The following is a 15,573-nucleotide window of genomic DNA, read 5'->3' on the forward strand; positions in this document are numbered from 1 at the left end:
TCATCAATTTTTCCCAAAATGACTCAATTCCATCAAATTTCATCAAAATTATATTTCCTAACTCAACAAACCATTTATAACTCATATTTGAAACCTAGAGCTCAAAATTCAACTGGCACGTTTTACGGTGCAATTGTAACGCGGTATTTTTACCCGCGAAAAATACTATTCACTGATTTTTCTGAAACTTGCCTGTCCACTCAATTTTTCGTTCTGAATCCATTTCCAGGGTTATTTTTATCATCGGAGACCTTCTACTCAATTTTTATCTGCCTAGGGTTGCGTGTTGGCTAATTACCGTTTTGCCCTTTCTTTGTATTTTGGCCTAATCTTTAGGATTTTCACTAATCCATCACTTGACTGTTCACTTAATATTTTAATTACTTGATTTAAAATTGTGAGGTGTTATAGCAGTCTTCTCCTGATCCTCTGGTGCCACTGCTATCTGATTGTACCCTGAATAACCATCCAAGAAGCAATAGAAAGCATGTCCTGCCAACCTCTCTAGCATCTGATCCAAGAAAGGAAGTGGAAGATGATCCTTCCTGGTTGCCTTATTCAGCCTCCGGTAATCAATGCACATTCTCCAGCCAGTGATTGTCCTTGTGGGAATCAATTCATTATTCTCATTTTTCACCACAGCCATCCTCCCTTTCTTGGGCACAGTCTGCACAGGACTCACCCAAGCACTGTCTGAAATGGGGTAAATCATACCAGCATCAAGCAACTTCACCACCTCCTTCCTCACTACTTCCTTTATAGTGGGGTTGAGTCTCCTCTGTGGTTGCCTTACTGGTTTGACCTCTTCCTCCATCAATATTTTGTGGGTGCAAAAGGAAGGATTAATACCCTTAAGATCTGAAAACTGTCATCCAATAGCCATTTTATTCTTCTTGAGTACCTTAATCAACTTCCCTTCTTCCTCATCAGACAACATTGCATTAATGATTGCTGGATATGTTTGATCATCCCCAAGGAACACATACTTCAAATGTGAAGGTAATTCTTTAAGTTCTACCTTAGGTGTTCCTTTTGGAATGTCATTAATCTTCTTCTCAAGCTCTTCCACTTCTGGCTCTTCTTGGTAATCTTTTGTACCTGTCTCTTCTTCTGATCTTTTTTCCTCAACTGGGAATTCTTATTCTTTATTCACTTCTTCCACAACCTCCTGTATCACATCCAATCTAAAACAATCCTCTACATCAACAGGGTGCTTGATGGTTTCAAATACATCAATTGTGACTGTTTCCTCATCTACCCTTAGCAACAACTTTCCTTGTTCAACATCTATCAAAGATCTTGCAGTTGCTAAAAAGGGTCTTCCTAACAATAGAGGACTTTCTGTATCCTCTTCCTCCATGTCAAGAATCACAAAATCCACTGGAAAAATAAACTTGTCTACCTTGACCAAGACATCTTCAACCACACCTTCAGGCCTCTTGATAGATCTATCTGCAAGATGCAGAATAAGATTGGTCTCCTTCAAAGTGTTGATTCCCAAAGCTCTACATACTGTCAATGGCATCAAGTTTATACTGGCTCCCAAATCGCACAATGTCTTTCCCACCTCCACATCTCCTATAGCAATAGAGATACTGAAGCTTCCAGGATCTTTCATTTTTGTTGGAAGCTTCTTCTGGATTAGGGCACTACACTCTGCTGTTAGGGCCACTGTCTCACCATCAGTTAATTTCCTCTTCTTAGTAAGAAGATCCTTCATGAACTTTGCATAGTGAGGCATATTTTCCAGTGCTTCAGAAAATGGTATGTTAATTTGTAAATTTTTGAAGATATCCAGAAATCTTGCATAGTGTTGTTTCTGAATCTCTTGCTTCAACCTTTGAGGGTAGGGAACTTTAGCATACGGAGATAAAATAACTGGCTGTTCTTTCTTGTCAGCCATCTTCTTCTTTTCCCACTTCATCATTTTTTGTGGGGAAGCATTTTTACCAACTTCTACCTCTCCTTCATTCTTATTGTCCTTCCCTTCCTCTTCTTTATCAATTCCAACTATAACATCTCTAACAACTACTTCCTTCTCACTTTTCTCATTTCTCATCTTCTCTACTTCATCATCAGAGACTACATTTTCAACCACAACCTCTTCTTCATTCTTTTTATTTTCCACATTCTTTTTCACTGGTTGAAGTACCAACCCACTTCTTGTCATAATTGCTTTACAGTGCTCCTTAGGATTCACTAGTGTATCACTTGGAAATTCCCTTGTGGTCTCTCTGATATCTGTCTTGATAATTGACCAATCTGGGTCTCCAAATTTCTGATTGATGCTTCCTGATTTCTGAAAGAAGTTCTGGTCTCCTGCATGAATGCAGTTGTCTCTTCCCTGAATGAATTAGACCCCTGAATATAATCCTGAGTTGCCTTAGATAACTGAGCAAACGCTTTCTCCTATGCAGCAGGATCACTTGACTGCTCCTTCATATGTGGTGGTGGAGGATGTAATGGTGGATTCAATTGATGGTTGGAACTATAGCTGAATCCTGGGTGTTGATTCTTGTTTTTCCATGGTGGCATATAAACATTCCTTCCCTGATTGTTGTAGTTCCTTTGATTATTCTGATCATACCACACTCCATTCACCTCTGCTTGTTCTGGTGATCCCCCATAATCACACTCCTCTGTCACATGGCCCTTGCCACAAATAGCACATACACTTTTGGTTTCCACAGAGGCTACCTTTTGTGAAGAGAGTTGCTTAATAAGGGTATCTAATTGTTGCTGCTGTTGTCTCTGTGTCTGCATCAGTTGATCATTCCTTGCCAACAGAGCATCATACCCATCCAACCTGATGACTCATGTCCTTCTGTCAGCCACTGGGGCATTATCAAATTCCTGAGATGCTAATGACTCAAAGATATCCAAGGCTTCTTGAGGGGTCTTGGTAGTCAATGATCCACCAGCAGTGGCATGCACCAAGGTTCTAGTGTTAGTGGTCATTCGTTGCAGGAAGATTGTTGCTTGTTGCCATGCCTCAATTCCATGCTGTGGACATTTCCTCAACAAAGTCTTGAATCTCTCCCAAGCCTCATAAATGGATTCTGACTCTTTCTGCTTAAAGCTTGTAATCTCATCCTTCAACTTGGCCCTCTTAGATGCTGAGAAAAACCTTTGCAAGAACTTGGTTTGCAGATCATCCCAAGTTGTTATACTTCCTTGTGGCAATGGTTGCAGCCATCTCCTTGCATCATCCGTCAGTGAATGAGTGAATAGTCTCAACAGAATTGCATCTCTTGTGACACCATTTATCTTCACAGTATCACTCAACAATAGAAAGTTCTCTATGTGCAAGTAAGGGTCCTCTGCACTGGTTCCAGCAAACTGATCCTTTTGCACCAAATGTATCAAAGCAGGCTTCAATTCAAAGTTGTTGGGCTCCACTGTTGGACGCACAACACTCCCAATTGGAGGAATCACTGCAGGAGTCATGTACTCTCCCAGTGTCCTCTATGGTGGTGGTCTGTGATTCTCTGCCATTATCTCTTCCTGATTAACCGTACTGGATTCACCAATTTCTTGCAACTGTCTCCTTTGCCTGGCTGCCCTTTTTTGCTTCCTCAATGTCCTTTCTAATTCTGGATCATACAACAACAAATTCGGATCACGTGTACCTCGCATATACCAGAATCAAAATTGACCAGAAACTTAACATAAACTAAAATACCGAAAATAAAAGGATTCAATCTCAGAATTCTATAGTATCAGTTAGTGTTGAAAAAACAAATTCCCCGGCAACGGCGCCAAAAACTTGTTGGACATTTAGCAAGTGCACTAGTCGTACAAGTAATAAAATGATGAGTAAAGATCGTTCCCACGAGGAATTGTGTTCAAACACCAATATACCATAGAAAACTAATTTGAATCAAATAAGAGTTTGTAAAAATCATGAATAATTTGTCACTAGAAAATGGATTGTAAGTAATTTGACACAAAGTAAATATGGATTAGGAATTAATAAAACAACAAGTAGTCAGAAAACAACTTTCCTCCATAATAATCCATGTAAAAATTGATCATATGATGAATTTCTTTCCATGTGATGTTAATCAACCTTTTACTTATCATCAAGATGTAATCCCTTACTACCCTGATAGATACATTAATCAGAAACCCCAATCCCTTGGTGATCTCTTTCTTAATACATGCATGAAATACTAAAGTTTTAAGATTATATCAGAATTCTAGCATCAATCCCTTGAGTACTAGAATTCTGATGTTGAGATTATCAAATACAGAAGTCATATAAACATCCCTGTTCTATACTACTTCCTTGATAGAAATAATTAACTCAGAAAATCTCAAATCAACACATGAAAAATACTTCATCATATTAATCAAATCAACACAATATTATCATGGAGTTCCATTGCATTCAGACTACAAAGACTCTACTCAGACATGACTAAAGAATATATAAGAGAAGAAGAAGCAAACTTCATTTCCATGTTGAAAGTCTTCAATCTCCAAACTATTACAAAGAAATCCTAATACAAAAACTAAAACCTAAGAGAATTTAGAGAGAAGTCAGACTAAAGCTTAAGATAGAGAGAGAAAGTTCAGATCCTTCAAATCCAGATCACCTTTCTAAGTGTCAAGGCTTTTCCTTATATAGTGTTACAATTAAAAATAGAAAACTGATGTGGGCGCTAAAACGTCCATAAGTGACCGTTTTAGCGTCCATGCTTTACGTATGCTCAACTGCTTTTAACTGATTTCAACGCTAAAATGTTAAGGAATGACCGTTTTAGCGTCCAAACTTGGTGAATGCTCAACTAACTTTAACTGACTCCAACGCTAAAACTCTTGATTTGGACGTTTTAGCGATGAAGACCAGAATCTTTTTTTCCACTTTAGGGCGCTAAAACGCTTATTGCAGGCCGTTTTAGCGCCCAAGACCAGCAATTTTCCATCTTCTTAGTGCAGCAGCACGCTAAAACGCTCTGTGTGGGCGTTTTAGCGCGCATCACCAGCAAGTTTTGGCCTCTTCCTGTAGCAGGGCGCTAAAACGCTCAGTGTGGACATTTTAGCGCTCAACACTTAGGCAATTTTTCTCCTCTTGAGGTCCAGAATCTTCTTCCTTCTCCAGTTGTCTTTCAAGCTTGCTTTTCCTACAATAATCAACAAATTTCCAATAAAGCTCTTGAACTTGTAATTGAGGACATCTTAGGACATTAACCTTGTTTTTCATCATTTAATCACACAATTTGATCCTAATTCCTGCTAAAAATCATGGTGAACTAAGGGTTCATCACATGTGCAATATAAGTTTAAAAGCAGTTCAACAATATCATTTCTAAAATAGTGCAATGCAACAGATAATCATGTTATGTGTGTCAATTCTATTCTACTGACCAGAGAGATGCATGATTTATATACGCCAAATACCCACACATAGTGCAAGACGCCACTTGCATTCACCCCGGATCGCCATATCGTATGACGCCACATACTCAGGCTTACCGTCAAGATGAAACAACACATGCATATTAAAAGCCATTACACATAAAGCTCAACAACATTTCGAATATTCAAAGCATGTAACACAGCATGCATATAACCACACCCCCATGGGACATGGTGGAACCACAACATGGCTAAACCGAGGACACGAAAGCTTACCTTGCAAGCTAACACCCAAAGCCAAGTGTCCACAGCACAAAGTCCAAACACAGTAGATTCACAATCTGTTATGGACCAATACTATATCAGTAATAATGCACCATAAGCATATAACTTAAAGACAACGCCTTTCCTTTACGTTTTACGTCTTAAGGCTCCATACCAAGCCATAAGCCCTTAATCACTTGATTCTGACTTAGTTCATTAATTGCAGAAGTTCAACTTCATCAAACTAGGGTCCACAAACCCCCAATAGCCTACTGTACACACAACACAGCTACTGTTCTTCGAAATCCCAGAATATCCGGATATTCCTCGGGACCATATTCGGATATTCAATATCCGGATATCTCACTGTACATATCTGGATATACAATATCCGGATATCCAGATTCCCGTATCCGGATATCCAAATCCCATTTCCGGATATCACATATCCGGATATTTCTCGGGCACATATCCAGATATTTCACGACAGGATGCAGAAACTGCATTTCGTGAAGATATCCTTCCAAGGTTCCATTTTTAACACTTTCAAACGTTAAAACATGCATCTTTATACTGTTTAAGGGTCATACTATTGTTGGTTACTTGTTTAACTCTTTTAAACATACCAAGACTTCATCTTTAAGCAACAAAACTCAAGACCAAGGTTGGTACAACTTACCAAAGCTCAAAACAGAGAAGCAAAGGCTCTTGGAGCTCAACACACTGCCTCTCCAAGTCTGACTTGAAGGGTACACGAAAATGCTGCCAAAGCTTGGCCCTTTCAACACAAAGGAAGCTCCTTGGAGCTTCACAAGCCAAGAACAAGACTCTCACCACCTCAACTCAAGAGGACAGCCCCTCCAACACTCACAAACAGCAACCCCAACTCAGAACAAGGTCAACAACACAGCCCCAAAGCTACTTTCACCCACACCAAGTGTTTATGAGAAGGATTTGTGAATGAAGTTTCCTCAAAGCTCAAGAAATGGAAGAGGAAAAGCAATGGAACAATACTCAGCAGTTGGCCAGCCCCAAAACTCACGTAGAGAATGTGTTATGGCCTAGGGTTTTGTGTTAACAAGCCTATATATAGCCACTTAACATATAAACACACAGCATTAACTTTAATTGCTACGCTTAGCATTTTGATCCCAAACTTTGGATTCTTAACCTTCTCAATTTTACAAGAATTATCATATTTTTCTTATAATTTTCGGAGCACCTTATCGGTACGCGCTTTTCAAAGCCAGTACCGGTTTCTATCACCAGTTCTCATTATTTGGACTTGAAATTCGTTTTACAAGTCCTACATATTATTCTAGTAATTATCATGCACTTAATTTAATTTTCCGGGATACTTTTTTGGTACGCATTTATACCGACTAGCAGAACTGGTATCTGCACTTTTCTTCCGAAACGCGACTTTCAGCATTCTTACTCACTTACTATAATTATTAAAGCCTGATAATAATTATTAGGGTCAATTATGGAATCATTTTCTATTTTCTCATAATTTATTAATTAAATTCCTTAATTAACGGTGTGGGTTCTTACACTCAGTCTTTTCCTTGACCTCTCTTCGGATGGAATCCAATAATGGCTTGATACGAGTGCATAATGACAACAACAATGGTTCTTCACCTTCGGTGTTCTTCTCCCCTTCGTGTACTCTGGACAAGACATCAGCTACTATGTTGATAGCACCTGGATAATACTCAATGATATAATCATATCCCAGCAGTTTAACTAAGAAACGCTATTGTTCTGGTATTTATTAATTCTTTGATGTTGTGTTGATATGTTCTAATTGTAAATTTGCTTCCCAACAGGTACTGTCGGAATTTAGCCACTCCTTCCGTGATGGGTAATAGTTCCCGAACGTAGGTAGAGGCTTGATGCATTTTGGGGGAAAGTTTCCGGCTGAAATATGCAATTGGCTGGTTGTCTTGGCTGAGGATAGCTCATATACCTATTCCAGACGCATCCGTGGTAAGTACAAAGGACTTACTGAAGTCGGGTAAAGCCAAGACAAGAGGGTTAGACAGAATCTCTTTCAAATTGGACATTGCTTGGGCTGCCTTGGAGTTCTATTTAAAAGCATCCTTCTGAAGAAGAATGGTTAAGGGAGCTGCTATTTGTGAAAAACCTTTCATAAACTTGCGAAAGTAGCCAGCTAGCCCAAGGAACCCACGCAACTGTTTGACTTTAGTGGGTTCCTTCCACTCCATGATAGCTTTAATTTTACTCTCATCTGGTCGTACACCTGCTCCATCCACCACATGGCCTATATACTCAATTTCCGGTTGTGCAAAAGAGCACTCCTCCAGCTTCACATACAACTGATTGGTCTGCAAACATTCTAACACTGCTCGCAGATGATCTAGTTGGTCCTCCAATGTCCTGCTATAGACGAGAATATCGTCAAAAAAAACAAATACAAACTTTCTTAAAAATACCTTCAAGATTGAGTTCATGATCCCTTGAAAGGTAGCTGGGGCATTAGTGAGCCTAAAGGGCATGACTACAAACTCGTAGTGGCCCTCGTGGGTGCGAAAAGAGATCTTGTAGATATAATGTTCAGCCATCCTTATCTGGTGATAACCGGATTTGAGGTCCATCTTGGAGAAGACAGTGGCTCCTGCCAATTCATCCAACATCTCTTTAACAGTAGGAATTGAAAAGTTGTGGGCCACATCTTTTTTCTTGACCAGAAGTGCTGGAGAAGAGAATGGGCTCAAACTGGGGCAGAATACACCTGATGCCAGTATCTCCTTCACCATTTTCTCTATCTTTGTCTTTTGGAAATGTGGATACCGATATGGTCTAACACTGATGGCCTTAGTTCTAGGTTCCAAGTGAATTTGGTTGTCTTCCCTTCGAAAAGGAGGCGATGTGGTGGGTTTAGAAAATACCCCTTCAAAGTATTTCAAAATACACTGATGCATGCTTGACTTTCTCTATATGCATCAAAACTAATCTCTCTACTCTTACACATTGAATGAGTCATGCAATCATTTCATTTAAGCTCAACATGCAAGGTATAAGATTGTATCCTTAATTTGATCAATCATATAAAACTTTGATCAGTCTAATCCTCATGGAATTCCATATCACAACTGAAATCCAAAATCCAAATCACACAATAAAACTTAGAAAAGAAAAAGATTGAGATATTTCTCTGTTTTGGCTCATCAATTTGTGTGACATCTCCTTGAAGTTTGCATGCCATTCAATCACACTCAATTCCCAGATTTAAACGTTGTTGTCCCCAGCAACTAATTTAAATCTAAAATAGCAATTGATCACTGAAACACATTCATATATAAACCAATAGCATCAGTACTATCGCAATGTGCATTATGCAAAAACAGTGAATATTCCAATGTACTTAACTGAATTACAAAAGTAAACTAATAGCAAAATAAAACCAAAAGTAAACTAAAACAGCAATTGATCACTGAAACACATTCATATATAAACCAATAGCATCAGTACTATCGCAATGTGCATTATGCAAAAACAGTGAATATTCCAATGTACTTAACTGAATTACAAAAGTAAACTAATAGCAAAATAAAACTAAAAGAAACTAAAATCGTAATAACAGAAACTAAAGAGGAGTGAAATCAAAAGTCAATGTGGGACACAAGAGAAGAACAACCCATGATGCTCGAAATGAGGAAGGAAGATTGTAACATACATTGTGGTTGATTGGTGGATGGATGCAGAAGAGAGGTAAAAGAATTTGAGAGTGTGTGAAATGAGAGTGAGGGAATAGAATATGAGAGTGTGTGAAACATATGAAATAACCATGTAAATCATATAAGTGGACCAGCGCTAAAACGTTGAAATCAAGCGTTTTAGCGCTGGTCTCCAGAGATATTTGCACATTGATGTGCGTCGCATCACGCTAAAACGGTCACGTCTGAACGTTTTAGCTCTGGACCAAAATTTTGAGAAAAATAAAACTTCACACATAAATATAGATTGCTGAAAAATAAAAATTCAATCTCAAATATTAATGGTGTCTGTCAATGTTGAAAGAACAAATCCCCGGCAACGGCGCCAAAAACTTATTGTGAATTTAGCAAGTGTACTAGTCACACAAGTAATAAAATGATAAGTAAAGATCATTTCCACGAGGATTTGTGTTCAAGCACCGACTAACCATATATACTTAAGTTGAATCAAACAAAAGATTATTGATTGCATTGATTTCTTGTCACCAGAAATTGAATTGAATTGTATTAAAACTTAATAAGCAAATAAAATGTGAGTTATAATGTAAACAAGTAGTCAGACATCAATTTCCCTCAAGCATGAATATATGGATGAACCAATTTCTATGATGAATTATCTTCCATGTGATGTTGATCAACCTTTTTCTTATCATTATGATGTAATCCCTTATTACCCTGATTGAGACATTAATCAGAAACTCCAATGTCTTGGTGATTCCCTTCTTAATACATGCATTAAATACTAAGATCTTAAGATCACATCAGAATCCTAGCATCAATCCCTTGACTACTAGAACACTGATGATGAAGTTGTCAATTACAGAAACAATGTAAACATCCCTTTTCTACATTATTCCCTTGATAGAAAGAATTAATCAAGACAACTTCATACAATCACATAAGAGATAAACAAAATATTCAATTAACCATTCATAAATTCACACTTGAGTTCCATTGAATCAGACTACAAAGGACTCTACTCAGACATAATTAAAGAATAAACAAGAGAAGAAGAAAGATCAAACTCCATTGTCATGATGGTTGAGTCTTCAATCTTCAATTACCATTACATAGAAATGTACTAACTAATACAAAAACTAATCCTAAAGAATTTAGAAGTTCAGAGAGAATGAGGAGTCAGATCAGATCTATGAAAGATCTGATCTGATCTCCCCTCTCCTAGTGTGATGGGAAAAGTCAGATTAGAATAGATATATAGGATATATAGGATGAAGGTCCTTTGCCCCTTTTATAGTTTACAAATTCTAACTGAATAACATCCAAAAACTGACACGGGCGCTAAAACTCTCATTGTTGGACGTTTTAGCGCTCAACTTGACGGGTGCCTAACCACTTTTAACTGTCCTGGGCGCTAAAACGCTTGACTTGACCGTTTTAGCGCTCAACACCAGCATCTTTGTGAACAGCAGGGAGCTAAAACGTTTGCTTTAGGCGTTTTAGCGCTCAACACCAGCACTTTTTGGCTTCATTTTGCAGCAGGGCGCTAAAACTCTTGACTTTGGCCGTTTTAGCGCCCAACACTTAGAATTTTCCCATTCTTCAGGATTTTCTTCCTTCTCTTTTTTGCTTCTTGAGCTTCATTTTCCTACAAGAACAATGTAAATTTTCAACATAAGCTTTAGAACTTGTATTTAGGACTTTCTAGGACATTAACCCTCTTTTCCATCCATTTAATCACATAAATTAAGCTAATTCATGCTTTAAAACTTTATAAACCAAGGGTTTATCATGCTATTGCATGCAACTAGTACAAGCAGCCTACTTAATTGGAAGATTGTAACTTGCGAAGTTGATGCAATTGTATGGCTTCCATGGTTAGGGTGTGCTTCCCTTTTATTTCTACCTTCTGACCATCCTTTGCAAACTGTATAATTAGCTCCTTGTAGTCGATGGTGATATCCCCTCACTAGGACAGCCATTGCACTCCAAGCACAATCTCAGCTCCTTGGATTGGTAAAACATACAAATCCTGACAGAAATGATGTCCTTGCATCTCTATACCCACTTGTGTGCACACTCCCAAGCAACCATTACTTCTCCATTGCCCACTAACACTTGGAATTTTTGTGTAGGTGTAATTGCCAGCCCCAAAAATTTCACAAAGCGAGCTTGTAAGAAATTATGAGTGGAGCCTCCTGATAACACATATTTTGTTACACTTATTTGTTACTCTTGATTAGTATTTTTAGGATTTATTTGAATAAAATAATGATTGTTAGAGTTAATTTAGGTTTTTAGTTTTTAATTGGGTTTAATTTATTTTCGTCAGAATTTTTCAGCTTTACGTTACTTCTGTATTTTTGCCATATCTCGGTCCATAGTTGTCGGATTGACTCCGTTCTTGTTGGGTTTTTCAGATAACACAGAGAGATACAATTCTTATGCAGAGCTCTAAGCCCAATTCGGACTAGAAGCTGGTCGATTTCGGACACCAAGTTGGACGCGTTTTGCTGAAGTTTTGTTTGACTATTGGGCTTGTAATTTAAATTAAAACCCAATTACTTAAGTGGCCCAAAGCCAAGTTTTATTGTTTCATTTTATTTTATTCGGTTTTTTTATTTTATGTTTGGGCTGAAGCAATGAAACCCTAGCCGTCCTGCGTGACGGCTATTTAAAGGGGACTCTAGGAAACCCTTGGGAGTCAGTTTTTACAACAGAGAAGTTCTCTCTGAGTTTTTATTCAATTGCGTTCTTCATCTTTTTTCTTCTTCTTCTTCTTTTCATTTCAATTATGTTTACCTTAGCCATGCGAGGCTAAGAACCTTTTAATCAACCTAAGGGTAATGGATTCCATGGATTGGTCTTGAGGATCTGCGTTTATTTCAAATCAGTTTTGTTTCCCTTCCCAACTCAGATTGATATCGTGCGATCGTGGATATTCAATCTGAGGTTCGCGATTGCGATTATGGAAAGGGATTAATCATCAGATTTGATGATTAGGTTGATTGACCCTATGACCTTAAATCAAGCGGGCTGATACTCTGCGATTGTATGAGTAGAAGCATCGTCTTTGATCAAATGCTAAGCGATCGCTTAGAGAGGGTTGTCAATTGGAAATAAGGATTCTGATCCGATTGACAAATCAATCACGATTCTGATATCTTCTTATCCGAGGAAAGACGTCCATGGAACCCAAACCTTAGGTTGGTTATTTTTAATTACGAATTTTTATTCCAAATTTATATTCTGCCTCTTTAATTATTGAATCAAAATCTAAAACCCCCCTTTTAATTTTCTGTTCTCATAAGCGATTTTAACCAAAACAATTTCCTTGAGAGACGACTTAGGGTTTCCACTTTACTGCAAATTTTCTGAACCCTAATTAAAAAAATAATTTTTAATTTGCGCGAGTTCGACAGCTCGTGTCAAATTTGGCGCCGTTGCCGGGGAAATTGCATCGGTCTAAATCGTTTTCTGATTCTTGATCATCTTCTTTTTCATCTATTTTCGTTTCTGAAAAAAAAAATAATTAATTTTTTTTTTGTGTGTGTCTTATCGTACGTTTCGTGATTTTATTGCTGTATGCTTTGCCTATGATGCATGACTAGGAGTAATGCCAGTGTTGATGATTTATATGCATATGACCCTGAGATAGATAGATCATTGCATGCTGCTAGTAGAGCTCGTAGGTTGACTTACAGTAGAGTTGTTCCTGAGCATACCTTAGAGTCTGTTGAGTCTATCGAGTCTGTTTGTTCGAGTCCTTTACATAGTGTTTATTCGTTTGGTCATTTATTTGATTCTGAAATCATGGGTGATAGAACACTTAAGCAATTGGCTGCTCCTAATGTTGATAATGAGCAGCCCTTGTGTATTCGTTATACTAATCCTGTTGTACCTTTTGAGCTTAAGTCTGGACTAATACACTTGCTGCCCAAGTTTCATGGTCTTGCAGGTGAGGATCCCCACAAACATCTGAAGGAATTTCATATAGTCTGCAGCACTATGAAGCCAACAGGGGTGGATGAGGAACAAATCAAGCTGCGTGCTTTCCCTTTCTCTTTGGACAGTGGAGCTAAGGACTGGTTGTACTACCTGCCACCTTCCTCCATTGTAAGCTGGAATGACATGGCCAGATTGTTTCTGGAGAAATTCTTCCCTTCATCCAGGGCCACTTCAATCAGAAAGGAGATCAGTGGCATAAGGCAAGCTAATGGGGAGAACATGCATGAGTATTGGGAGCGATTTAAAAGGCTTTGTTCAAGCTGCCCACACCATCAAATTCCAGACAATCTCCTGCTTGTTTACTTCTATGAAGGGCTGCTGCCTATGGATAGGAACCTTCTGGATGCAGCTAGTGGAGGAGTCCTGAGCAATAAAACACCTAATGAGGCCAAGGAGCTGATTGCTGAGATAGCTGCTAATGCTCAACAATTTGGCACTAGAGCAAGCAGCAATGCAGTGTTCCAAGTGCAAACTTCTCCAAAGCAAAATCCAATAGTGGCAGCAGCAGGAGCATCAAGCACAGATAACCAGAGAATAGAGAACAGGCTTGATGAGTTGACATCAATGGTGAGGCAGTTGGCAGTGACACAGACAGTGCAACCTTCTGCTCAACAGACAAACAACCCGTGTGGCATCTGTTGTGATCCTTCTCATCCCACAGATGCTTGTCCTTCCTTACATGACAACGGTTCCCAAGTTGACCAGTCTGTTGCTGCAGTTTTTCCTGAAAATCCACAGCACCAGCACCAGCAGCAAAATAATTCATTCTCCAACACTTACAATCCTGGCTGGAAGAATCATCCCAACCTCATATGGAACCAGAATCAGCAAAATGTTCCATATCAGAGTCAACAAAATTTACCATTCCAGCAGAGGCAGCAGTTTGTGCCTCCACAACAGAGGCAAAATTTTCAACAATTTGCCCCTCAGCAGCCAATGCAGCAGCAGCCACCAGAGCAGCAGCAAGCTAGTAGCAATGGCCCTTCTTTGGAGGATTTAATGAAACAGATGGCCACTAGCAATCTGCAGTTCCAGCAGAGGACTGAGTCTTCCATTCAGAATCTGCAAACACAGATTGGCCAACTTGCAACATCAATAAGTCAGAATCAACAAGCAAGTGGTAGCTCCCTTCCATCACAGACAGTTCCAAATCCAAAGGGAACCGGCAATGTTAGTGCCATCTCTCTGCGGTCTGGCAAGCAACTGGAGGAACCAAACCAATCTGCTGTTAAGTCATCTCAAGGAGGTGACACTGGTTCAAGGAAGCAAAATACTGATACTTCTGATGTCCACATCCCGTTACCTTTTCCTCAAAGAGCCACTCAGTCTAAAAGGCAAGCAGCAAAAGCTCAAGATAAAGAGATTCTTGACACCTTCAGAAAAGTAGAGGTCAATATCCCACTCTTGGATGCGATTCAGCAAATTCCAAGATATGCTAAGTTTCTGAAGGAGTTATGCACCAACAAGAGGAGGCTGAAAGGGGATGAACGAGTCAGCGTCAGCCAGAATGTGTCAGCACTCATCCAGCCCATGCCCAAGAAGTGCCAAGATCCAGGGACATTTACTATCCCTTGCATTATTGGAAATTCTATTTTTCATGATTGTATGTTAGACTTAGGATCATCCATTAATGTTATGCCTGAATCTGTGTATAAGTCTCTTGGTCTTGGTCCCTCGCGTGCTACTGGTATTGTTGTTCAGTTAGCCAACAGGAGTAGTGTTCATCCTTCTGGTGTAGTTGAAGATATATTAGTTAGGGTGAACAATCTGATTTTTCCTGCTGATTTCTATGTCTTAGGGATGGATGGTGAGATTCCTAGTAGTACAATTATACTTGGTAGACCTTTCATGAAAACTGCTAGGACTAAGATAGATGTGCATGCTGGTACTCTTTCCTTAGAATTTGGTGATAGCATGGTTAATTTTAAGCAGTTACCTGTGATAGTGGCCAAGACCCTTCTACCTGAGCGGGAGGAAAAGCTTCTGACATTGCCGATACAGGCCGACATCATTTATCCCATTTCAGATAGCTGGTGGGTTAACCCGTTTCAAGTGGTTCCCAGAAGTCTTGGAGTGACTGTAATGGCAAAATCCGAAAAATGAACTGGTTCCAGCAAGAGCTCAGAACAGTTTGAGAAGTCTGCTTGATGCTGTTTATTCTCCTTAGGGAGTTCAGGGAGTTCTCTTCCTCTTTTTCTAGCAATACGTAATCTTAGCCGAAGGCACGAAAAAAACATGAAAA

The 15,573-nt window shown here is 39.0% G+C and overlaps 1 protein-coding gene and 1 non-coding gene across 2 annotated transcripts; both read left to right on the forward strand.

Annotated features, from left to right (window-relative positions):
• The first annotated feature begins 2,995 nt into the window (after positions 1 to 2,995).
• On the forward strand, positions 2,996 to 3,102 carry LOC133314005 (small nucleolar RNA R71). Its single transcript, XR_009751888.1, has one exon. It is a non-coding gene; the product is annotated as a small nucleolar RNA R71 (small nucleolar RNA).
• A 9,824-nt stretch (positions 3,103 to 12,926) lies between these two features.
• Positions 12,927 to 15,434, forward strand: LOC133314004 (uncharacterized). Its single transcript, XM_061515436.1, has 3 exons — positions 12,927 to 14,297; positions 14,472 to 14,828; positions 14,988 to 15,434. Exons 1-3 carry the CDS (start codon positions 12,927 to 12,929, stop codon positions 15,432 to 15,434), a joined length of 2,175 nt encoding a protein of 724 aa, XP_061371420.1.
• Positions 15,435 to 15,573: the final 139 nt, after the last annotated feature.

This window comes from Gastrolobium bilobum, unplaced genomic scaffold, assembly GCF_033153095.1.
Source record: "Gastrolobium bilobum isolate Gb01-03AN ecotype WA unplaced genomic scaffold, APGP_CSIRO_Gbil_v1 utg95767, whole genome shotgun sequence".
NCBI classification, from domain to species: Eukaryota; Viridiplantae; Streptophyta; class Magnoliopsida; order Fabales; family Fabaceae; genus Gastrolobium; species Gastrolobium bilobum.